The 25,302-nt window shown below is 44.0% G+C and overlaps 1 protein-coding gene across 1 annotated transcript in view; it reads right to left on the reverse strand.

Moving 5' to 3' along the window:
* RFX4 (regulatory factor X4) overlaps positions 1-25,302 on the reverse strand; it is a 501,498-nt gene that overhangs the window by 289,920 nt on the left and 186,276 nt on the right. The window contains 2 exon segments of the mRNA XM_029597552.1: positions 435-493; positions 2,441-2,541. Of these exon segments, the coding sequence (XP_029453412.1) occupies positions 435-493; positions 2,441-2,541 (160 nt within the window).

A 25,302-nucleotide genomic window follows, 5' to 3' on the forward strand; every position in this document is an offset into this window, starting at 1 on the left:
CCTTTTTGCAAGCCCGGGAATTACACGCGTCCCGGGGCTTTATGCGTGTTGCCGGGTCTTTTTAAAATAGGTCCGGCGTGCGTGAGGCCGGTTGCGCGCGTAAATCCGGAGGATTTACATGTGTAACCTTTTGAAAATCCAGCCCTTTGTGTTTTAAGATTAGATTGGCTCGTGCAGGCTGAAAAATGCACTTGTACTTTTGTTGTTAGGTGACAAACTTAAAATGTACCCACTTGTGCACAACTCTTTCTGCAGCACATTTATGGGAACACACTTTTAATATTTCTGGGTTACATTCATTTTCAGGGGTGAAAACATCAGCAAAATATACAATGCAAGGGCAAAACCCCAGCCAGTGCCTTGAAGAATGTGCGGAGTATTTTCCCAGGCCACTGGCTGGCTGATACTGCTAACATTTGTAGTATTCTCTGTACCTGGCAGAGATGGTTTAATGATGTCTGACGTCTCAGGATTTGGGAAAATCTTCTGGATACTGGATGGAAAGAAACAGAGAGAAGAAATCATTTTCCATACAGAATTCTGCTGAGAAATTAGATGCATCCAATAATTTTCAATGAGCTCCTGCCCTGTCATGGGGAAGATATTACAGGAAAAGATGGTCACCTGTGACCTTTTTCTCTTGATATGAGTCCACAGATGCAAACATACTTTCATTCTGCAAGTATTCAAAATGAGCCTTTAACATCATTGTCAGCACAAAAATAGTGCAGGACAAACTCTGATATTAACTAAATGACTGTTTCCCATTCTGAGAATGCAAGGATCCTGCTATGGCATTAAGAACAGGAGAGGAAAAGAAATCTCCTTTCAAATCGAGTGATTTAAAAGTAAAAGTTCATGGAGAAGGGTCCAGGTATAGCAGAGGGACATCTGCTGTTGTCTTATTGAGGAGGGAGTGGATAGCCATGAGGTGCTGGAGATGTGCAATCATTAACTCTCCTGCTTCAATCCAAGTTTTCAGCTTTGTCCTTTGGATTTTAGTGCTCATGAAGGAAAGAGGCATGAAAAAGGCAGCCTTAGTTATGGGATATGCACTGCAGGAAGCCACAAAGCCTTTCTCAAAGAGAGAAGAACATTTCTCATTGTAACTAAAGAAAAAATCACTGGCAATCTACAAGAAGAAACGTCCCCAGGGGGATGAAAAAGGTGCCACAGTGACAGGGAAGTTGTAGGCATCCCTTTTTATTGGAGTAGCTTTAGATGTAGCCACTCCCTCCCATCCAGGCCAATGCAACAGCGTGTACTTTACTTCGGGATTGGTCAATACAGTGCTAACGTTTCTTACAAACCTGTGCAGCTGAACAGGGAAAGGGATGGGGGCAGGGGTGAAATGTTTGCAGATGGGTGAGAAAGCGGCTAATAAGTGAGGAAGCCACATAGTCCTCCTGTAACTGTAAATTTTGCTTTTTCTCTTCCTCAGCTTCCTCACTCCTTTGCAAACAGATCCACCCTCCCCTTTCTTTTTTCTTTACAGTTTTTACAGCACTGAAATCAAACCCCAACACACCACCATTGCAGTGCAAGGTATTCAGGCGCCATCATCCTTAGCTCATTACACACACATCTAATAAAGAGATTGCACCTCTTGAAGGTTAATCAAATGTATTATGTTAGGCCTGTATAATTATTTAAAAACCTTTATTTCTTTGTATCCAAGCAGACTAATATGGTAACCATACAACTTTACTAACGACTGACAAATAGTGCTGTGCTTTCCCAGCAAAATTCAATCGTATTATTCTACTTTGGGTTCAAAGACTTTATCAAATATAAGGAACAAGCTGCAAGGTTTGTAGAGATGCATAAAGAAAGCCCTTGTATCCAACGGCTGAAGGTAGAGCTAACTGATTCCTCAGATGAAGGCAACGACCATTATCTCACAAGTGGTAGTGAAGGTTTGTGTCAAAAAAAAAGAGAAAGCAGGCTGGAGAGCCAGAAGGTGCATCTTCCATGTCACTGCCTCTTTTTCACCCTTTTTCCCATGCTCTCCTTCTCTCCGCCGCCCGCAGTGGTAGCTCTGTTGCCATACTTCTGTCTAATTGGCAGTAGAGGCTCCATCTTGCCTCCTCTCCTCTAGACCCAAGACCAGAAGCAGCATGGGTTCAGCGTCACTCATCTAGGAAAGTCTCTGACAGCTGAATTCTTGAATGTCCTACCTCCTTCCCTCCTGGCCCTGCAGCTTAGCACCAACTTCACAATCAATGACTGAGGATTTGGTTACAGCCAGGCTGTGAGTGGATAAAAGACCTGTCCTGAGAGTAATTCAGGGAGCACTCGTCAGTATCACTCCAACATCTAAAGCGTCAGAGCCCCACAGGCTGTTCTGCATGAAACAGGCCTTCATGTCAAGAGGAACAGATATTGTCACACTTTAACATCAGCTTCCAATGGCAGAAAAAGAAGACAATTTAATACCTACATTCAAACTTGATATTTCGCAGATTTTCTGGCAATTCATGCAGAGCAAGTTCTAACCACTCGTCCAACTGTTTGGCAAACTTTCGAATCACTTGTGTCAGGCTGCAGAGAAAAAGCAGAATTGTCAGGATTGTACCATACAGAGGTTGATATTCAAAGGCTTCATCATCTATAACCTTTGGATTACTTAGACAAGAGATGAGATGTCAAAATCCCTCACCCCCCCCTAACTTTTGTCCACGTAACTCATTACCTGCACAAAATTTAGCCAAATAAAAGGAGCAGGAATTGGGGGGAGGAGGGCTAAACTTTAGCTGGTAAATGCTGACCTATCTTGATACGTCTGATTGAAAAAATTGATTTCCTAAAATTACCAGGGTAAAGTTACTTTAGCCAGGATTATTCAGCCGAACACTGAAATGGGTATCTTCCACTGAATATCCAGGTAAAGTTACCCAAGTAACTTTCTACCTCATTGGATCGCTGAATATTGACCTCTCTCGGGAGCCAATTTTCAAAAAATGAAAAGCAGGATAAGTTATTTAGGATATTCGGTGGGATAAACATTGAGCATTAAAAATAGTTTGCTAATTTTAGCCAGATAACTTTTCAACTTTACGGTCTAACTGATTCTCTATGAAGAAGCAGGGCTGAATTAGACATGACATGTGGAGTGATGTCATCTGGCAGCACTGAATGGCCCCTTCTCTCTAAACTTCTCTCTAAACTCTACTGAGCAAGTTCGGGAGTTCTCACATGGGCGTTGCCTCATGAGCCCCCTCAATCTTTGTTCGTCTGAGCATCAGCATGGACATGCGCCTTATCTCTCTATAAATTTTACTTCATTTTTCTGCAAAAGTTCTTAATATCTCTTTTCTTCAAATTTGCCTCACTGCCTCAGCAGCCCCCAAACAGCACTCTGCAGTACTATTTTTAAAAAATTCTCTTCAAGATGTCCAGCAAGAAGTAGCCCACTGTGAGTGGTTCTAAGGACTATTTATGCAGTAGGAAAATGTATATTATGGACAGACATGACCTTTGTTAATGCTGCCTGAGACTGAATCATGACCAGGCTAATTGTTACCATGATGGCCGGATGTTCCTTTGTTCCCCTAAGTCGAGGGCCTGGTAAATGGAAGAACTGCGTAAGTCTCTTAGAAGTCACAGTTGGTCCACTTCTAGGAGTGCAGCCTCATTTGTCTCCTTGGGTATTGAGTTGAGCAGGAGCTCCTCAAAAATATCTCTTCCTTCAGTGGAACAAGCTGAATCATTGAGGCTGACGAAGCATAAAAAATTGCAGAGTGCATCAAAGAAAAAGAGGCACTACTCAGCAGAGCTAGCGCTGAAAAAAAACTGATTCTTGGCACCGTTGGCACCCTCAAGCATGGTGCATTAGCGCCATCTACACATAAAGCTCTGGCACTGACAAAGTACAAGTTCTCAGCATTGATATATAAATCCTCCACGCATCTGACACATTGAGCCCTGGGGCATGAAATGTATCGAGCCTCAACACCATTCGCCATTAAACAATTGGAACAGGCCATTCCTTCATCAACACATTGACTGCAGTACTTCAAACGCAGCTGTACACTGACCTGCCAAGAGTTTTGTCAGGGGCAGAGGAGGACATGATTCACTTGCTCCCACCAATTATCAGAGCATTTACATTAACAATAGATCAAGGGCTACATCTGAAGTCACAAGACACCATTTGCTCTCTGGTATTTCTGTCATCTAATTGACCTCTGAAGAGCACAGAAGATGTGCAAGATTCCATTATAGTATCAGAAGAGGATGTTCTACCATCCACGCCAAGCCAAAGGGCATGCCAACCCTTCTACTAAGTGCCGAAGTTGGTGAAGAATTTCTTTACCTCCCTAGCAGCTAAAGATAAGGAGGGTACCTTCCAACTTCTATCCAGAATAGCAGATTTACTACCCCAAGAAAGAGTTCCAGTATCTCCAATACATAGGGATATTCCATCAGAACCTCTGCAAGGTGGATCTAGCCCACAACTTTTCCTTGCAGTGGAGTCCAGTCAATCAGAAGATGTAAACCAGGAATATACCCTTCATCAGTCACCTTCTGCCTCACTGGGGTCCTGCATTAGTGTTCCCTCACCATTAGGCTCAGAGGAGGTTTCAACAGGAATAACCTCTGACCTCTTTCCAGAGCCTCCAGAACACTTATTTCCATCGGAAGACCTCTCTTACTCCCCACCTTATTTCATCACCCCTGGGGATACCTGGTGGTCTAGTAGGGACCAGAGTGCCCTCTAGGTTCCAGGCTAGCTGCTCATTAAAATGGCACCAGCTGGCTGTCATACTAGGCATGCCCCTTTCATGTGATAGGGACATTCCTAGTATAATGGGGAAAAATATTGTGGGTTAGTAAATATCCCCTAAATTTGTGCAATGGAGGGTGAAGAGACTTGTTCAAGGTCATAAGGATTATCAGCAGAATTTGAACCCTGGTTTTCCTGGTGCTATTCTAACCACTAGGCTACTCCAGTAGCCAATCCAATCCATGATATCCTACAAGAATTACAAACGAATTTGGGAAAATCTTATTGCCTGTGTCCCAGTTGAATAGAAACTGAAATGCACGCCCAGATACGTGGCCATTTTATAACTTGTACGCAAATATGTGCGCATGTAATAAAATATCCTAACCGCGCAGACATGTGCACCCAATTTTAAGTGGGAGCACAATGTGCGTTAATCCAACTTTTACCGAGTAAGCCGGGGATTTTTAAAAAGGGCGCGCATCCACACCATTGCCAATTTCACCAGTTCGTCTACCAGTTCACCCAGTTAACAGTTAGGTCTTCCCAACTCCCCTGGTTTGATAGTCTGCATTCACTCCACTTACCCCAGACTCTTTAAACCCCAGAGAAATGGCCCTCTTTTTTATTTTTAAACTTACAACTTGTCTATAGCAGAAGTAAATTTATATGCAGGGGATCTGGATGCACACTCAGGTGCATAATTATTTATGCGCACATCTCTTGGCCACAACCCAAAATGCCCATATCCCACCCAGACCATACCCCATTTTGAAAGCTTTTGAGATGTGCGTGCAGTGAGAGAAACACGTGCATCTGGGCAGCTTTTAAAATTCGGTGGGTGCATGCAAGCCCGACTTGTGTGCATATCTCCTGATTTTGGTGAGCACCGGGCTTTCAAAATTTACCTTACAAAAAGTGCAGAAGTCCCCGGGGTTTGGAACAGTACAACTTCCACATACAATTAGTTATTAAAAAGCAAAGAAAACAGAATATACTTTAATACTCCACCAGGGAAGGATACCAGGCCTGGGGACAATTTTGGTAAAAAAGTATTCTAAAGCTCCATACTTAATGCATGGATTTCCGCTGACCAATTCTACATGGTTCAATACTTACACAACTGCTTACAAAAACTAAAGACTTTCCTCCCACCCAGTGAAGGCAGATTTGCATACCCTCAACCACTCTTGCTGAAAAGCATATACGCCATTTTATTCAATCTATTTACAAAGCGTTCAATACCATAGCCCGTGTCTGATCATCCTCCATCACAGCACACCAATTGGCTTGGCTAAGAGACAATAGCTTGCATGTTGATGTCCATAAGAAGTTGGTGGACGATCCCTGTCTAGGTAATCATCCTACTACAGTAAGATAGTAAATTATGGCAGATAAAGACCGAAATAGTCCATCTAATCTGTCCAGCAAGCTTTTTAGGGTACTAGTAACTACCGCTCTGTACTGGTTACCTCAAGGCTTCTGTTAAGGGTAAAAGTAGCTGCTGTGCAGGTTACCTCTAAGCAGAAATGTAAAATTAGGTGTAATAAAAAAGTTACCCTATTTCCATTCTCTAGCTAGCAGGGACCTTTTATGCTTGTCCCACACTCTTTTGAATTCCATTATTGTTCTCATCTTCATCAGGTCTTCCAGGAGGACATTCCATGCATCCACCACCCTTTCCATGAAGAAATATTTCTTGACATTGTTCCTGAGTTTTTCCCTCGGAGTTTCATATCATTATCCCTAGTCTTATAGCTTCCTTTCCATTGGAAAAGATTTGATTTTTGCACATCATTAATTCCTTTCAAGTACTTGAAAGTCTATATTATATCTCTTCTGTCTCTTCTCTCCTCTAGGATATTCATTTTAAAGTTCTTCAGACTTTCCATGCAGACCCCTTACCATTTTGGTTGCCTCTCTCTGAACCGCTTCCATTCTGTCCTTATCTATTTTGAGATGAGGTCTCCAGAGCTGAACGCAATACTCTAGGTGAGGCCTCACCAATAATCTGTGCAGGAGCATTATCACCTCCTTTTTCCTATTGGTTATGCCTCTTTCATCCATCTGGCCTTAGTCTCTGCTTTGTAAAATTGCTTCACCACTTTCAGATCATTAGACACTATCACTCCAAGGTCTCTCTCTCAGTTCAAGCACATCAGTCTTTTACTCAGATAACTTCTTTGGATTGCCTTACCCTAAATGCACGACTCTGCACTTCTTGGCATTGAATCCCAACGGAAAAACTTTCAAACTCTTCTCAAGCTTTCCAAGGCTACATTCTCTCAATTCCTTCAAGTGTGTCCACTCTGTTGCAAATCTTAGTGTCATCCGCAAAAAGACAAATTTTAACTTCTAATCCCTCCACAATATCACTCACAAAGATACTGAACAGAACCAGTCCAAGAACTGATCCTTGAAGACCACCACTTATCACTCTTCTTTCTTCAAAATACATTCCATTTACTATTACTCACTGACATCTTGTCAGTCAGCCAATTTGTAATCCATTCCACCACCTTGGGACCCACTCTCAGGCTTCTCATTTTATTTATGAGCCTATGTGGGACTGTATCAAAAGCCTTGCTGAAATGCAAGTATGAAACATTGAGTGCTCTTCTTTGATCTCCAGTCATCCAATCAAAGAAAATCAGAGTGGTTTGGCACCACCTTCCTCTTGTAAAGCCATGTTGTCTCAGATCCTGTAACCCACTGGATTGCAGATAGTTCATTATCCTTTCCTTAAGCAGTCTCTCCATTAATTTTCCCAAATCTGAGGTAAAGCTAACCAACTTCTAGTTTCCAGCCTCCTCCCTGCTACCACTTTTGTGATGCTGGACCACAACCTCCCTTCTCTGGTCCTGCAGCACTACTCCTGTCTCCAAGGATCTATTGAACAGATCCTTCAGCAGACCTGCCGGCACTTCTCACAGCTCCATAAGTATCCTGTAATGTATCTCATCCGGCCTCATGGCCATGTCCACTTTCAGTTTTCCTAGTTTCACCCAAACATTCTCTTCTGTAAGTGGAGATGTATCTTCCCCACTATCATATGTACTCTTGCTAGCCAGCAATGGTCCTCTTCCAATATCTTACTTAGTGAAAACTGAAATGAAGTATTTCTTTAAGATTTCTGCTATTTTTTCATCTTTCTTCACACATAGCTCATTGTCTCCTTTCAATCTTATAAATAAATAAATAAATTGTATTTTGCTTTTCAGCACTTCAAAGAGGATTACATTCATTTTCTCAGTGAAGAAAGGTAACCAGTGGAGAACCTCAGGGATTTGTACTGGGATCATTTATAAATGAACTGGAAAGGGGAACAATGAGTGAGGTGATCAAATCTGCAGATGAAACAAAATTATTCAGAGTTGGAGATCATGTGATGCAATGGGCAGGGAGGACGTGCTTGCCTCACACTCCGGGTGCCTTCCCTCTGAATAATCCCTCTATCACTGGGATTTTGAGACCTCCACCCCCTTGAACAATATACCTTAATCAAGGTTGAATAAGGAGTTGGATCGGGCGATATTTTATCTATTTACGAGACAGTATGAATACACGCCCAACTAGAAAAGATAAATACAAGCAGAGCAAAACTGAAGTTAAAATGGCCACCATACATCCAGCTATGATGGACGGGGCCTGGGACAACTCTGTGGTGGCGATGATTACCACTGCAGTTGTGGCAGCTTTAAACTCTCGTTTCGATGACATTTCGGCGCAACTAGCAGAAGTCAAAAGCTCGCTTTTAGATTATAATTCCTGCATGGATATTGTTGAAGGTCGGGTGAACGAAGTGGAGGATGACACTACAGCCCTGCAAGTCAAGATAGCGACTCTAGAAAAAACAGTGGCAGCACAAGACTCAAAAATCGAAGATCTGGAGAACTGTTCAAGGAGATCGAATCTAAGGTTCGAGGGATTCGCCGAGCAGATTGTGGAGGCAAAACTACCTAACTTAATTGAGACCTGGTTCCCGGCAGAACCGGAGCTAGTGGGAAATCTTAAAGTAGAATGGGCCCACCGAGTTGGAGCTATATTACCAGACAGAAAATTACCAAGAATTGTGGTGGAAAAAATACTAAAACTATATGCATAAAGTGAAACTCCTTCAAGCATACCACAAGAAAAAAAGAGCTCCAGTATGAAGGGAAATGCCTGTTGATCTTCCAGGATTTCTCTATTAAAGTTTCATAGGTCCAACATGCATTTTCCACTATTTGCACAAATTTGGTGAACCGCCAGCTTCGATTTGCTTTACTTTATCCGGCACATTTAAAAATTTGGACCGAGGATGGCATAAAATTCTTCGAGACGCCAAAAGCAGCAGAGGAGTTCCTCAAGGAAAGTGCACAATCATCTACCTGAGATCGGCAGAGAATGCTTGACCCATTACAGAAGCATAAACAGGCTAGTTTTGAATTAGGGAAAGAAGACACGATTTTAAGTGTGTGAAACAAGCTCCCAGGAACTTCAAACTCTCATAAGGAAAGTCTGCTTGAAATAATGGGAATCCTCCCAGAAGGGAGTTGTTTAGTTATCACTACATTTTTCTAACTATTCAAATAATGTTCTGTGTTCTCAGTTTCAAGCTGGGAATTCCCTATTAGGGAACACTGGACTCTTTATTTAACAAACTACTTATTTTAGGGGAGCAGAGGAGAAGGAGGGAAGGCACCTATCCGCTCTAATCTGATCTCCGATGGAGGAGTTTTTTACCTCCTTCGCTAGGGATTCTCTGAGGGTTAGAGGGGGGAGGGGGACATGCGGGTGGGAATGGAAGTTGTCTCCAAGAGGTAAAAGTAGGCTTGCAAGCTCAGCTATTTTATTAAGCTTAACTTACCAAGTTAATGATGGTATTGTTTTGTTTACCATCGCAGGAACCTGCCACATTTTATTTATTTATTTATTTAAGGTTTTTATATACCGGCATTCATGATGCAATCACATCATGCCGGTTTACAGTTGAACAGGGGGGTGCAGAAAGCAAAAAACTGGAACTAGTGCAGAAGAAATTGCAGTTACAAAAAACAAGGAGGATCGAACTGGGAGAGAAGCAAAATACAGAGTAGATACAGAAGTGATTTAACATCATGTAGAGTTATTTACAGATGGCTGGAGTGGCTGCATTCTTGAAGTGGAGAGGAGGCCATTAGGATAGGTCCGGAAAAGCTTGTTTAAACAGCCACGTCTTAAGTCTTTTTCGGAATGTTGGGAGGCAAGGCTCCTGCCGGAGATTCGGTGGGATGGAGCTCCAGAGTGAAGGTCCCGCTGTTGAGAAGGACCTTTCTCTAAAAGTTATATGCCGAGTGAATTTGGTGTGAGGTACCTGGAGGGATCCTCTGTATGCTGCTCTGGTCGGTCTAGAGGCGATATGTTGGCTGAGCGGGAATTGTAGGTTGAGTGTGGTAAGGTGGTGGATGGTTTTATATATAACGGTGATGGACTTGAAGATAATTCTGAAGTGAATAGGGAGCCAATGTAGGTTTTTTAGGATGGGGGATATGTGGTCTCTTCTCCTGGTATTGGTGAGAATTCTTGCTGCCGCATTTTGGACCATCTGTATAGGTTTGGTGTACGAGGATGGGAGACCTAGTAGGATAGCATTGCAATAATCTAACTTAGAGAAGATTATTGCTTGTGGTATCGTTCTGAAATCATGAAAGTGGAAGAGTGGTTTTATCCTTTTCAGCACTTGGAGTTTGTAGAAACAGTCCTTGGTTGTACGGTTGACAAATGCTTTCAAATTGATCCTGTTATCTATTATAACTCCTAAGTCTCTCACTTGGATGGAGAGTGGGTAGGCTGGAAGAGTATTGATGGTGTTGCTGTTTTCTGGGGAGATAAGTAGTAGTTCGGTTTTGGCAGCATTTAATACGAGGTTTAGGCTGGCAAGAAGGTTGTTGATTTTTTGGAGGCAGGATTCCCAATGTTCAAGGGTTTTGGAGAAGGATTCTTTGAGCGGGATCACTATCTGGGCATCATCTGCATAGAGAAAGTGTTTGAGTTTTAGCTTGGTTAGAAGCTGGCACAGCGGAAGGAGGTATATGTTGAAGAGGGTGGGTGATAAGGCGGATCCCTGTGGAACTCCTACAGGTGAGTTATGGTGGGGAGATTCTTTGTTGTGGATTTTCACTTTGTAGCCTCTGTTGTTGAGGAAAGTTTTGAACCAGGCAAGAGCCGGACTTGTTATACCAATAGTTGAGAGTTGATTTATGAGGATGGAGTGGTTAACGGTGTCGAAGGCTGCCGAGAGGTCTAAAAGTATCAGGAGGAATGATTGACCTTTGTCGAGACCCAAAATGAGGTAGTCTGTCAGCGATATAAGGAGAGATTCTGTACTGGAGGCTTTGCGAAACCCATATTGGGAAGGGAGTAGTATTTTGTTATCTTCGATGTAGTCTGAGATTTGAATGTTGACTAGTTTTTCCATGATCTTAGCTATGAAAGGTAGGTTGGCGATCGGTCGGAAGTTGTTTGGGTCTGTAGGATCCAGATTTGGCTTCTTTAACAGTGGTTTAAGGGATGCCAGTCTGAGTTCATCCGGGTAAATTCCTTGGGAGAGAGAGCAGTTAATGATGTCCGCCAGCGTTTGTGAGATAGAGTCAGGGATTGCCATGAGAAGTTTGGTGGGGATATGGTCTGAAGGGTGAGAGGAAGGTTTCATTTTCTTTAAGACTGACTGAATCTCTGTGGCGGTGATGGGTTCAAATGAATGTAGTTGAATGGATTTGTTGTTGGATAATTGGTGTATGCTCATGTCGGGGAAGGGGGGGGGGAGGTGGGCAGCTGTGTTAGAAGATTGTCGATTTTGTTTTGGAAGAACAGGGCCAGTTCATCGGCCTTTCATTGTGCTTGATTGTTGGGGATGCCTGGTGCATTGATTTGGGTTAGATTGGAAACAAAGGCAAACAGCACTTTGGCGTCGAATACGAGGTCGTGGATCTTATGCGAGTAGAAGTCCCTTTTAGATCTAGAGGTGGCGGTCTTGTAATGGTGTAGTGCCAGTTTATAGGTGGAGAGTGTGCTTGTACAAGGGGCTTTATGCCATTTGCTCTCTTTCTATCTTAAGCTTTCTTTCAGTTTTCTGAGTTCGTTGGTGAACCACGGTTGTCTTTTAGTCATGTTGGTGTTGGATTTTTTTGTTATAAGGGGGCATAGTTTGTTAGCTATGGATTCTTTGATTCAAAAGCCCTTTTGATTCAAAAGCCCTTTTTACTTACGTGTCGAATTTAACCCAAATCAACCCACCGGACATTCCACTCAACCAAGCGCACGAAAAAGCAGAGGAGTTGGCCATCTTCTTCAGTAACAAAATATCCAACCTACAATCACAGCTGAAACCTAACACCTTAACTCCATTCAGCGCATACCTCCATCCCTGCAAAGGCATTTCTATACAAGCCTTCGAACCCATCGCAACTTCTGAGACCAAATTAGTATTGAAGAGAATGAAACCCTCCTCCCACCCATTTGACCATATCCCTTCCAAACTACTGCTGCTAATACCAGATACCATCTCTAAAGCACTAACGGACATTATCAATTGTTCCTTAGCCCAAGGAATCTATCCAGATGAACTGAAAATTGCCTCCATCAAACCTCTCTTAAAAAAACCTAATTTAAATCCCAAAGATCCTTCCAACTTTCGCCCAATCTCCAACCTACCTTTCATAGCCAAGGTAATGGAAAAATTAGTTAACGCCAGATTGTCAGACTACCTCGAAGACCACAATATACTTTTCTCCACTCAATATGGCTTCCGAAAATCTTTAAGTACCGAATCACTTCTCATATCCCTAACAGACTACCTCATCATGGGCCTCGATAAAGGTCAGGCCTACCTACTGATACTCCTCGATCTATCGGCAGCCTTTGATACTGTTAATCACTCCCTCCTCCTAAATCAACTAGCAAACATTGGAATAAGAGGCTCTGCGCTTGCCTGGTTCAAATCATTCTTGGGAAACAGATGATACAAAGTCAAAATACATAACAAAGAATCTCAGTTTTATCCTTCCACACTAGGAGTTCCGCAGGGCTCCTCCCTTTCTCCCACGCTCTTTAACATTTACCTCCTCCCCCTATGTCAACTATTAACCAAACTGAACCTCAAATACTTTCTATACGCGGATGATGTCCAGATCGTCATCCCTATCAAAGAATCCCTCACAAAACTATTAAAATCTGGGAAAATTGCCTTAAAAAAATTGACAACCTCCTCTCCAGTCTAAATCTAATCCTAAATTCTTCAAAAATCAAACTTCTCATAATTTCCCCCAAAAACAGTAACCTCGCCTCAAATCCACCAACCGGCTTTCAAACCTCACAAGTAAGAGACCTAGGAGCTATCATTGATAATCAGCTAAATCTAAAATCTTTTATTAATCAAACTACTAAGGACTGCTTTCATAAACTTCACGTCTTAAAAAGAATTAAACCACTTTTCCACTCCCATGACTACAGAACAGTCTTGCAATCAATAATCTTCTCTAAGTTAGATTATTGCAATTCCATTCTATTAGGTCTCCCGTCTTCTCACACTAAACCCCTTCAGATGGTTCAGAACACAGCGGCCAGAATATTGACAAACTCAAGAAGAAGAGACCACATATCTCCTATTCTCAAAGACTTGCATTGGCTGCCAGTTCACTATAGAATCTTATAAAAGTCCATTACCACCATCTACAAAGCTATCCATCAACTCTCTCTGCTTAACCTTCAAATCCCATTTAAAAAACATACCTCCGCCAGACCGATCAGAGAGTCCTACAGAGATTCACTACAGGTTCCTCCTTCCAAAACCTTTCAGCATATGACTCTTAGAGACAGGGCATTCTCCTCAGCAGGACCTACTTTGTGGAACTCCATCCCACCAGAACTGAGACAGGAACCCAGCCTTCCAACATTTAGAAAAAGACTTAAAACCTGGTTATTTATGAAAGCCTTTCCAGACACTAACTGAACCTTAATTCACTTTAATTAACTCAGACCACCCAACAGAGTAATCAACATCTTTGCCAATTCCTTAATTTTACAATCTCCTTTAAATTGGCAGGTTTTTATTTTTATTTTTCACTGTTAAATTACTATCGCCTATTTTACCGTTCCAAGTTGTATTATGTCCCTGTTTTAATGTAACTGCTATTTTTTTCTTCACCTGTTAATGTTCTTATTAATTTTCCTTTTGTCACACCTTGTTAATTGTAAACCGGCATGATGCGATTTCCATCGCGAATGCCGGTATAGAAAAATCTCAAATAAATAAAATAAATAAATAAATTCTGTGACGTTGTTCCAGGAGCGGAGAGCTGTGTTAGGGTTGGTGAGATCTATGCGAGAAAGTTGTGAGGTAAGTTGATTGATGAGGTCTTCGGAGGAGCAGGATCTTCTATATTGGAAGGATGGTTGGGGTGCACGGTCAGTGAAGGTTTCATTCATCGTGAGCCTGGTTGAGATTAGTGAATGATCTGACCAGGGGACATTCTTGCAATTAAGGTGAGATGACTGCTTGATGCCGGATTTGACGATTATTAGATCCAACGTATGATCTGCTTTGTGTGTGGGTTTGTTGACTATCTGGTGGAAACCCAAGGCTGAGAGGGCAGTGAGGAAGGCTTCGCAACTAGATGAGGGTGTGGAATCATCTACATGCAGGTTGAAATCTCCCAGGATTATTGCTGGGGCATCCAAATTAATAAGGGTTGTGATTATTTCGATAATAGGAGAAGCGTCTGTTTCCAGGATGCCAGGGGGGAGCGTAGACTCGTAGTATTTGAAGATGGTCTGAAGTGAAAAGGCCGATTTCTAGTTTAGGATCAGATATGGCAGGTCGTTGAGTGAATCTGAGGCCTTTTTTTGTTGCTAATAAGATGCCCCCACCTCTTTTTTTCTGTCTAGGGAGAGAGAAGATGTCGTAGGTCAGTGTTGAAAGTTGATTTATTATTGCTGAATCTGTGGGTTTTAGCCATGTTTCAGTTATTGCACATATGTCTGGCTTGGCATCTAGAAGGTAATCATAGAGGATCAGAGATTTCTTGGTAAGGGATTGCGCATTAACAAGAGTTAAGGAGACTAGAGTAAAGCCTAGGGTGATTGGAGCGATCATGATTGGGATAAGGGTTATTAGTGAGCGCTGTCGGGCTTGCCTGTTGGAATTTCTTGTAGAGGATGGGTAGCTTTGGGGAATAGGGATCGTGGAAGCTGGGAACCTGCTGGCTTGTTGAGCCTGAATGAAGTGGACTGGCTGAGTGATTCGGAAGAAAGCTGGAGAGAACATGGGGGAAGAGGCTGGTAGATGAAGGACTTCCGGAACGAAAGTTTAAGAGGGAGATTTTGAGTGCGGGCAGGTGAGAGTTGAGAAATCACTTCGGTGCTGCACGAAGGGGCGCACAAAGGGGCCTGCTCCTTTGTCGCGCGACACCCAGCTGCCGCGTGGGATTTAAAGGTCTCCGGGGCTGTCTCCCGATTGGCTGCCCCGCAGGCTCTGCAGATTGGCTGTCGGCCCGGAAGAGGGCCGGGAAGGTGGCATCTGTCTCCGGAGGAGGGAGAGAGAGTGGTACCTCGCGGTCGGCGATTTGATCAGCTTGGGGTAAGAGGAAAATAAGGCCTTACCCTGGCAGGTCACGGTGCCGGCTGCGCAGGCCTAGCACGCTTCTCTTCCGATCCCGGCTGAAGAAGAAATCGAAGAGGATTTAATCATTTTAATGATTAATAATCATTTTAATGATTAATATCTGATTCGGTACTATTTCACTGTCTTCCAGATATCATGTGGGGATGTATTGTACTCTCTTATTAATATGGAATTATGGCTAACTCAGTGAAGTATATTTCATGGGCACCCCAATAAAAAGGGAAAAAGTACTTTCAAACTTAAACAGAATTAAAGGATCTATTATAGAAATATAGAAATGACATCAGAAAAAGACTAATCGGCCCATCCAGTCTGCCCAGCAAGCTCCCACACTTATTTTCCCATGCTTATCTGTTTCACCGACCACCAAGTTCAGGACCCTTGTTGGTAACTGTTTGATTCAAATTTCCTGCCATCCCCTGTCATTGATGCAGAGAGTAATGTTGGAGTTGCATCAAAGGTGAGCATAAGGCTTAATGGTTAAGGGTAGTAACCGCCGCATCATGCAAGTTACCCCGATGCTTGTTTACCCAGACTGCACAGATCAATGCCTTGTTGGATGTTGTCTGAATGTAAATACTGTTTTCCACATTTCCCCTGCCATTGAAGCAAAGAGCAATGCTGTATATGCATTCAAAGTGATGTATCAGGCTTAATTGGTTTAGGGTAGAAACCACCGTAATAAGCAAGCTACCCCCACGCTTATTTGTTTACCCAGATTGTGAAGTTCAGTCCTTGTTGGTTATTGTCGGAATGCAAATCCTCTTTTCCACATTTCCCCCTGCCGTTGAAGTAGAGAGCAACGCTGTATATGCATTCAAAGTGATGTATCAAGCTTAATTGGTTTAGGGTAGTAACCGCTGTAATAAGCAAGCTACCCCCATGCTTATTTGTTTAGCCAGATTGTGAAGTTCAGTTCTTGTTGGTTGTTATCTGAATGCAAATCCTTTTTTCCACATTTCCCCTTGCCGTTGAAGCACAGAGCAATGTTGGAGTTGCATTAACCGTGCAAAGGCTTATTGAGTAAGGGTGGTAATCACCAGGTAGTAGCTTCCACTCCAATAATTCACCCCATGGCTCTTCTCTTCATTCCCATCCTCTAGCCTTTATAGACCCACAGTGTTTATCCCATGCCCCTTTGAAATCCTTCACAGTTTTAGTCTTCACCACTTCCTCCCCTAGTTCTACTGATTTTTCTCCAACGTAAAAGGTTTGTTGTTGACCATGGATCATTAAAACCTTTCAAGTATCTGAAAATCTGTATCATATCACCCCTGCTCCTCCTCTCCTCCAGGGTATACATATTTAGGATCTTCAATCTCTCCTCATAAGTCATTTTATGAAGACCATCCACCTTTTTGGTCGCCCTTCTCTGGACCGCCTCCATCCTGTCTCTGTCCCTTTGGAGATACGGTCTCCAGAACTGAACACAGTACTCCAGGTGAGGCCTCACCAAAGCCCTGTACAGGGGGATCATCATATCCTTTCTCTTACTAAATATTTCTCTATCTATGCAGCCCAGCGTTCTTCTGGCTTTAGCTATTGCCTTGTCACATTGTTTTGCCAGAATAAAGTTTCCTCCTGAGCCTGAATCGATTAGGGCTAGTGTAGTGCGAGATCCTTGAAGATAATGTATCGTGACCGGAACGGTACAGTGAGGGGCGAGACTGCTCCCTAGGGTCAACCCCTCCAAGACACCTAGGTCCGATAGTTTCCCGGACGATTGGGGCACTGAGCCAAAAGATGCCCCTTATTACCGCAGTAAAGGCAAAGTCCCATTCTTCTTCGGCGTTGTTTTTCCTCTGTGGTCAGGTGGCTCCTACCCAACTGCATGGGCTCCTCCCTTGCCCTCAGTGGATACTTCAGGAGGATTAGAATGAATCATAGGACAGGAGAAGGTAGGGGCCAAGGGAACTATGCGACGGTAGGCTCTTACTTCCTTGGCTCGTTGCTGTAGGCGACGATTAATACGACCCATGAGGTCGATCACTGCCTCTAGATCATCTGGAATCTCTCGTGCTGCCAACTCATCTTTGATGCGCGGGGAAAGTCCTTCTAGAAAAATTCCTCTTAGACAGTCATTCTGCCAACCCAACTCAGAAGCCAAGGTGCGGAATTCCACTGCGAACTCTGCCAACGTACAAGTGCCTTGATGTAGGTTGAGGAGTTCCGAGGAGGCAGTAGACTGACGTCTTGGTTCGTCGAATATTTGGTGGAAGGTCCGAACAAATCGTGGCAAGTCATTCAAAATGGAATCTTCTCGTTCCCAGATCGGGGATGCCCAGGCTAGGGCCTTCCCGTCTAATAAGGAGATGATGAAGGACGTCTTGATTTGATCTGAGGAAAACTGCTGTTCCTGTAAGGAGAATCGAATGAAGCATTGATTCAAAAATCCACGACATTGCTTGGCATCTCCAGCATAGCGAGGTGGAGCAGGCAGATGGGTTACCGTACTCGTAAGGCTCGGAGTCGCAAGCATTGGGACGGCAGCCTCTGCTCCTCGGATTGAGTCAAGCCGGTTTGCTAAACGTTCTACCGTGGCGGTCAGAGCCTCAAGGCATTGTTGTTATTGTTGTTATTGTTGCCTCTGTTGCATGAGTTGTTGAGCCAGGCCAGGGATAGCCTGGAGACCGTGCAAGTCCACCGGGTCCATGGCCTTTGCAATCTGTTCTAACCCAATCAGTAGTGGACCCTTGGTCCGGAGGGTAGTCACCGAGGAGTAGTCCTGATGAATTCCTCGCCAGAAGGTGGAGCGGTAACAGTCCAGCGAATACAAGGCAGGCGGCAGATACCAAGTATAACACCAGGCAGGGTCGAGGCAGGCGGCAGGCAAGGCAAAGTCCAGTTCCAGGCAAGGTCAAGGCAGGCGGCAGGCAAAGCAAAGTCCAATTCCAGGCAGGGTCTAGGCAGGCAGCAGGCAAAGCAAAGTCCAGTTCCAGGCAGGGTCTAGGCAGGCGGCAGGCAAAGCAAAGTCCAATTCCAGGCAGGGTCTAGGCAGGCGGCAGACAAAGCAAGTCAATTCCAGGCAGGGTCTAGGCAGGCGGCAGGCAAAGCAAGTCAATTCCAGGCAGGGTCTAGGCAGGCGAAGACAAGGCAGAACTCCCACAGGAACCAGCAAGAGCCTAGTTGCAAAGGCATTTGAGCATTCCCGGGGAGAGGTTTAAATCTCCCCGGGCGTCTGACGTCATCATCCGGGGCCGACCCGACCTTCTCGCCTCGGCCCCTTTAAGGGGGCGGGTCCTGCTGCGCTCTCCCCGACGCTGCTTTGGAGATGCAGGGAGAGACGCGCCGCAGCCCGCGTGATCTGCGGCCGCCGTCGAGGGATCTGCTTGGCCCGGTAGGAGGTCCGGGTCGGGAACCCCCTCGGCCCGGGATTGCAACATTTCTTGTTAACTAGCGACGGTCCTTCTCCAGGATTCTCTTTAGTGAACACCGAACTGAAGTATTCATTTAATATTTCTGCCATTTCTTCAACTCTCTCCACACATTGATCCTTTTCACCTTTCAATTTCACTATACCACTTTGGACTTTTCTCCTTTCTCTGATGTATCTGAAAAATGTTTTGTTACCTCTCTTTACCTCCTTGGCAATCCTCTCTTCTGCTTGACATTTTGCTGTCTTGATTATTTTCTTTGTCTCCCTCAGTTCCACCAGATATTCTTCCTTGTGCTCCTCCTTTTGGGATCCTTTATATTTCTTAGATGCTTTTCTTTTAGCTTTTATTTTGTCAGCCACCTCCTTTGAGAACCAGATAGGTTTCATTTTTCTCTTGCTTTTCTTTACTTTTCTAACATATAGATTAATTGCCTTGGTAATTGCTCCTTTTATTTTGGTCCATTGTTGTTCCACATCTCTCTCGTTCTCCCAGCCTCCTAGTTCTTCCTCCAGATACTTCCCCATTTCATTAAACTCTGTGTTTTTGAACTGCAAAACTCGGGTCTTCGTGCTTCTTCTCCATATCCTATTTGTGATATGAAACCATACTGTTTGATCACTGGTGCTGAGGTGGGCGCCCACCTGGACATCAGAGACATTATCTCCATTAGTGAGCACTAAATCGAGTATAGCTCCCGCCCTCGTGGGTTCCATTACCATTTGTTTGAACAGAGCCCCTTGCAGGGCATCCACAACTCTCTCTATTTCTGTTAGATTCTGCAGAAGGGATTCTCCAGTCTACATCCGGCAGATTAAAGTCACCAACGATCACCACTTCTCTCTTCTTTCCCATCTTTTGGATGTCTTCAACCAGATCTCTGTCAAGTTCTTCCATTTGATTTGGAGGCCTGTAAACCACTCCAATAAAAATGGATGCCCATCATATTTTTTTAGGTCGGCCTATAGTGCTTCTTCTTTGCCCCATCTTCCTTGCAGCTCAGATGCTTGGATATTTTTTCTGACATAAAGAGCCACTCCTCCCCCTTTCCTGTCCTCTCTGTCCTTCCTTAGCAAGTTATAACCCGGTATTGCCATATCCCAATCATGAGAATCAATGAACCAGGTCTCTGTAACAGCAACAACATCCAAGTCCGCCTCCACCATTAGGGCTTGCAGATCTGGGATTTTATTGCCCAAACTACAAGCATTTGTGCTCATAGTTTTCCAGCTTTTCTCGTTCAGGTTACTGCTTTTCTTGGACTCCTTTTGTGACTTATTTAGTTGAGTTTTGTTATACACTTCACCCTTTTCCATTGCATTTGTATTTGGGGGGTGACATTCTAATTTCTTTCTGACACCCCCGGCATCTAATTTAAATGCCTTATGACATAAGATTTGAATTTATCTCTTAGGATCCTTTTTCCTGCCACAGACAGATGTAGGCCATCTTTGACAAAGAGCTTTTTACTGTTCCATACACAGCCGCAGCCCCCAATAAATCCAAAACTTTGTTCCTTACACCAGGATTTGAGCTATACATTGAAGTTATTAATATGGCTTAGCCTCTTATTCCCCTTTCCATGAACAGGTAACACTTCTGAAAAAGCAATGGTTGTCGCCATGTTTATTTATTTATTTGTTTGTTTGTTTTTCTATACCGATGTTCATCAGACATATCACACCAGTTTACAGTGGAAACAGAGTCTTAGAGTAGACTTCTCGTTTTACAATGGAACATTGTGTAGTTTTAGATTAAACATTTCTAACATTTTACATTGAACTTTGTGATATTTTACATAGGGATGTGAATCGTTTTTTGACGATTTAAAATATCGTCCGATATATTTTAAATCGTCAAAAATCGTTAGGGCCACGATACAATACCAATTCCCCCGATTTATCGTTAAAAAATCGTAAATCGGGGGAAGGGGGAGGGCAGGAAAACCGGCACACTAAAACCCCCTAAAACCCGCCCCCGACCCTTTAAATTAAATCCCCCCCCCCCCCGAACCCCCCCCCCCCCCCAATGCTTTAAATAACCTGGGGATCCAGCGGTGGTCCAGAACGGCGGCGGTCCGGAACGGCCCCCTCAATTGAATCCTGTTGTCTTCAGCCGGCGCCATTTTGCAAAATGGCCGCCGCAAAATGGCGGCGGCCATAGACAAAAATGATTCGACGCAGGAGGTCGTTCCGGACCCTCGCTGGACTTTTGGCAAGTCTTGTAGGGGTCAGGAGGCCCCCCCAAGCTGGCCAAAAGTTCCTGGGAGTCCAGCGGGGTTCAGGAAGCGATTTCTTGCCGCGAACCGTTTTCCGTACGGAAAATGGCGCCAGCAGGAGATCGACTGCAGGAGGTCGTTCAGCGGGGGTGGGTTTTAGGGGGTTTTAGTGTGTCGGCTCACGATTTTAACGATTTTCACGATAGTTTACACACCCAAACGGCAACAATACGATTCCCTCCCCCTCCCAGCCGAAATCGATCGTTAAGACGATCGAGGACATGAGTCACATCTCTAATTTTACATTGAACATTCTACATTGAACATTCTATATTGAACTTTATGGCATTGAACTATGTAACCTGTTATGTAGTAAGGCTTTACAGTCTTTTGTGTTGAGAGTTTGCGGTAAGAGTAGTAGCAGGTTTGTGGGGAGTCATAAGCTATTTTAGGAGGAGAGAATATCATTGAAGGTTTGCATCCATTGAAGTGAGAAAGCTTAGGTTGACCACAATATGTGAATATGCGGATTTGATGTGGGTGTTGAGGGAGGAGGGTGGGGGTGTGGGGTGTGGGGTGGCATTTTAGTTCATGTGTTGGGTGGTCGTCGGGTATGCTTTTTGGAAGAGCCATGTTTTTACGTTCTTTATGAAAGATTGGGTTGTGGGGTTGAGCCTGAGCTGGGGTGGTAGGCTGTTCCATAGTACTGGACCTGCTACTGTTAGGGCTCGTTCCCTTGTTGAGGTCAGGTGGGCCATTCTTGGTGATGGAGTAGGAATGAGTCCAGTGTTGGTGGATCGGAGAGATCTCTTGGAGGCTTGGAAATGAATGGCAGGGGTCAGCCAGTCAAATTTTTCCGTATATAGTGCTTTGTGTATGAGTGTTAGAATTTTGTATTGAATTCTTTGTGGGATGGGTAGCCAGTGCAAGTTTTTGAGGATTGATGAGATGTGTTCAGATTTTTTGGTGTTTGAGAGTGATCTTGCAGCAGCATTTTGGAGTAGTTGCAGTGGTCTGAGGGTGTTGGATGGGAGGCCCAGGAGCAGGGCATTGCAATAGTCGAGTTTGGAGAATAGAAGAGCTTAGAGTACTGTTCTAATCTGCTTCGCTAGAGACTGGAAATCTCTCTGCACTGCTTGGATGCTGTTTCTAGCAAGGTCTTTGGTTCCCAGATGGATGACAATATCAACTTTAGAGTCTTTGCTTTCTTTTTTGATCACTTTGACTATTTGAATAGCATTTCTGCTGGCCGATGATCCTGGGAGGTTTTTAATTGTAGTGTTTCCCTCGCTAAGAGTTCCCAGATTAGTGCCTCTGATGACAGAGTCACCCAGCACAATGAGCTTTTTCCTTTGGTTACTGAATGTAATATGGAATTTCTGTATGCATTGGGTTTCTTCTTTCTTTTCAGATAACACTTCAATCTCTTTCGCAAGAGCTTCTTCATTATCTAATACAGAGAAGGCGTTTTGTACTTGTGTCACTTGATACAGTGTGTGTCTCCGGATCACAGGTCTAATTCTACCAGAGCCCACTATAATCCTGTTTTTGGAGTTCCTTAAAACCCTATGGGGTAGATTTTCAAAAACCGCGAATAGGCGTACTTTTGTTGGCGCTCCAGGCGCAAACAAAAGTACGCTGGATTTCAGTAGATACGCGCGTAGCCGCGCGTATCCGCTGAAATCCGGGATCGGCGCGCGCAAGGCTATCGATTTCGTATAGCCGGTGCGCGCCGAGCCGCGCAGCCTACCCCCGTTCCCTCCGAGGCAGCTCCGAAATCGGAGCGGCCTCGGAGGGAACTTTCTTTTGCCCTCCCCTCACCTTCCCCTCCCTTCCCCTACCTAACCCACCGGCCCGGCCCTGTCTAAACCCCCCCTTACCTTTGTTGGGGGATTTACGCCTCCCGGAGGGAGAAGTAAATCCCCGCGCGCCAGCGGGCCGCTAGCGCGCCGGGACGCGATCTGGGGGCGAGTCCGGAGGGCGCGGCCACGCCCCCGGGCCCACCCCCAGAACGCTCCCGACACGCCCCGAAAACGCCGCGCGGTTCGGGCCCACCCCCCGACACGCCCCCTCCGAAAACCCCGGGACTTACGCGAGTCCCGGGGCTCTGCGCGCGCCGGTATGCCTATGTAAAATAGGCTTACCGGCGAGCAGGGCTCTTAAAATCCGCCCCTATGTGAGTGTGTGTGTGGGGGTGGGGGTGGGGGGGGGTAGACTTGTGTGCTGCACAGCTGTCAAGAATGGGTGTCTGTGGGTCACAGGTCTTATCCTACCTGAGCCCACTGTAAATCTCTTTTTCCTTGACTATTGGTTTTTCTGTGGTAATGGGGAATTAATTCCTAAATAATGTAAAGTGGGTGAAACTTTATTGCTGCTAATTCAGCTTTAACTTCAGCCAACTCCTTTTTCAAGGAAGAGAGTTCTGAAAAAATGGGGCAAGCCCTAAGTTTCCAGATTTCCCTCAGAATAAAGGCTCCATAATCGTTACATTGGATAGTCCTCATTTTGGTCAATTTATTTGATGGATACACCTAAGGAAATACCAAATTCCTAATTTATCTAGTTGTCAATTATGTATTTAGGCAATCTATATCAGAAAAACAAACCTAGGGGTGGGTGGGTAGAGGGACAGGGTGGGAGGGAGTTAAACAGTTAACACTTGGCCAGGGCTGTTCACTGGACACTGTATCTGCTATTGATTTTGAACAGAGCCTCCCCCAGATTTGGTTAGCTAATTTAAGCTTTGTCCTTAGCTCTCCCCAAGAATTTGTACTTCTGGCTGTCTCCTTGAAGTTCAAAGCAGACTGAGGGCTTGATTACCCCCTGCAATGAACAGTCAGCTGCCCAAAGCTGTTTAGCCAATCCCTTTTTGTATATAATTTTTTTTTTTGCTTAAACAAACACACAGCAATTTAATGCAGCAATATCAATATCTAGAAAAGTATACAGATAAGGCTAGCATTACACAAAAAACAGAAAAATATAACAAGCCCTCTAAAATAAGGATAAAAATAATCAGTTTATCAAAAAGAAGACCTCTATGATAATATAGCGAACTCTAGGAACACCAAATGATCATTGTATCTGAAAGGATATTGACTTATGCATTATTATAGCCATTTCCCTGCTATGCGATGAACCATGTGCTACAAAAATTTCATTAAATCCTTTCTTTTTGAATTTTAAATTAGTTTACAGTCATATGTGTCTCTTGTAGAAATATATGGGAGAGCTAAGGAATAAGTTTAATTAGCCTCTATATATGGACCTAATCAATATGATCATAGTTTTTTTTTTCCAGAAATTGTGTCTCAAATAATGTCCTTTAATAGGATGCCAATTGTGATGGGAGGTGACTTTAACTGTGTAGTGGATCCTGCATTAGACCGTTCCTCTCAAGCTCCTAGTAGATTCTTGGGTCCTAATAAAGGTATTCCCTTCTTTTGTGACTCTTCGCAGCTATAGGACTCATGGCGAGTTTTAAATCCAGTGGTGAAAGATTTTTCCCACACTGCTAGATCAGTAGACTCAAAAGCCCGGCTTGACTATATACTAATTGCAGACTCTTTGTTTACACACCTCCAGAGCTCAGCCATAGAACCCATGGTAGTTCCGGACCACTGTCCGGTGACCTGTGTCTTGAGGATACCTGGAGAGATTCAGGACCTTTCGAATTGGAAGATGCCAACGTGGCTCTTGCAAGATAAAGATTTTAAAGAATTGTTGATCTCTAAATGGCAGGAATTTGATTCACACAATGCACAATATCATTCAGACCCAATTCTTTTCTGGGAAACTGCCAGGGTAGTTCTCCGGGGCATTATTATTGGGTAGTCAATTAGGCGTAAAAGGGAGCTAGATAAAAAAAAATCTTAGAATTAACTACTAGTTTCAATCAATGTAAAAGAGCCCTAAATTTAAATCCCACCCCTGAAATTCAATGGATGTTTACGATGCTGAGGGCATCGTTTAATGACGTTTTACACAGGAGAGCGACTTTCTCTATGTTCTCACTAAAGTATAGACTTTTTCTTTACGGCAACAAAGTGGGGAAAATGTCCCTTTTTATGAAACAGGGCAACATTTCTAGTCTTTTCCAATCTTATTATAGCAGCTATATGCAGCAGATAAGGAAGACTTGCTGGCAAGAGATCAATTTATGCAGCAGATCTCACTGCCAAAACTTACCATTGAGCAGGTAGCCCAGTTGAATGACCCAATTCGAGAAGAAGAAATCTCAGCAGTGATTCAAGGTCTTAAGAATTACAAAGCCCCTGAACCAGATGGGTTGCCCCCTTTCTTCTGTAAGACACTGAGGACAGAAGTGCTCAGTAGCATGACA

This window comes from Rhinatrema bivittatum, chromosome 4 (genome assembly GCF_901001135.1).
Source record: "Rhinatrema bivittatum chromosome 4, aRhiBiv1.1, whole genome shotgun sequence".
Taxonomy (NCBI): domain Eukaryota; kingdom Metazoa; phylum Chordata; class Amphibia; order Gymnophiona; family Rhinatrematidae; genus Rhinatrema; species Rhinatrema bivittatum.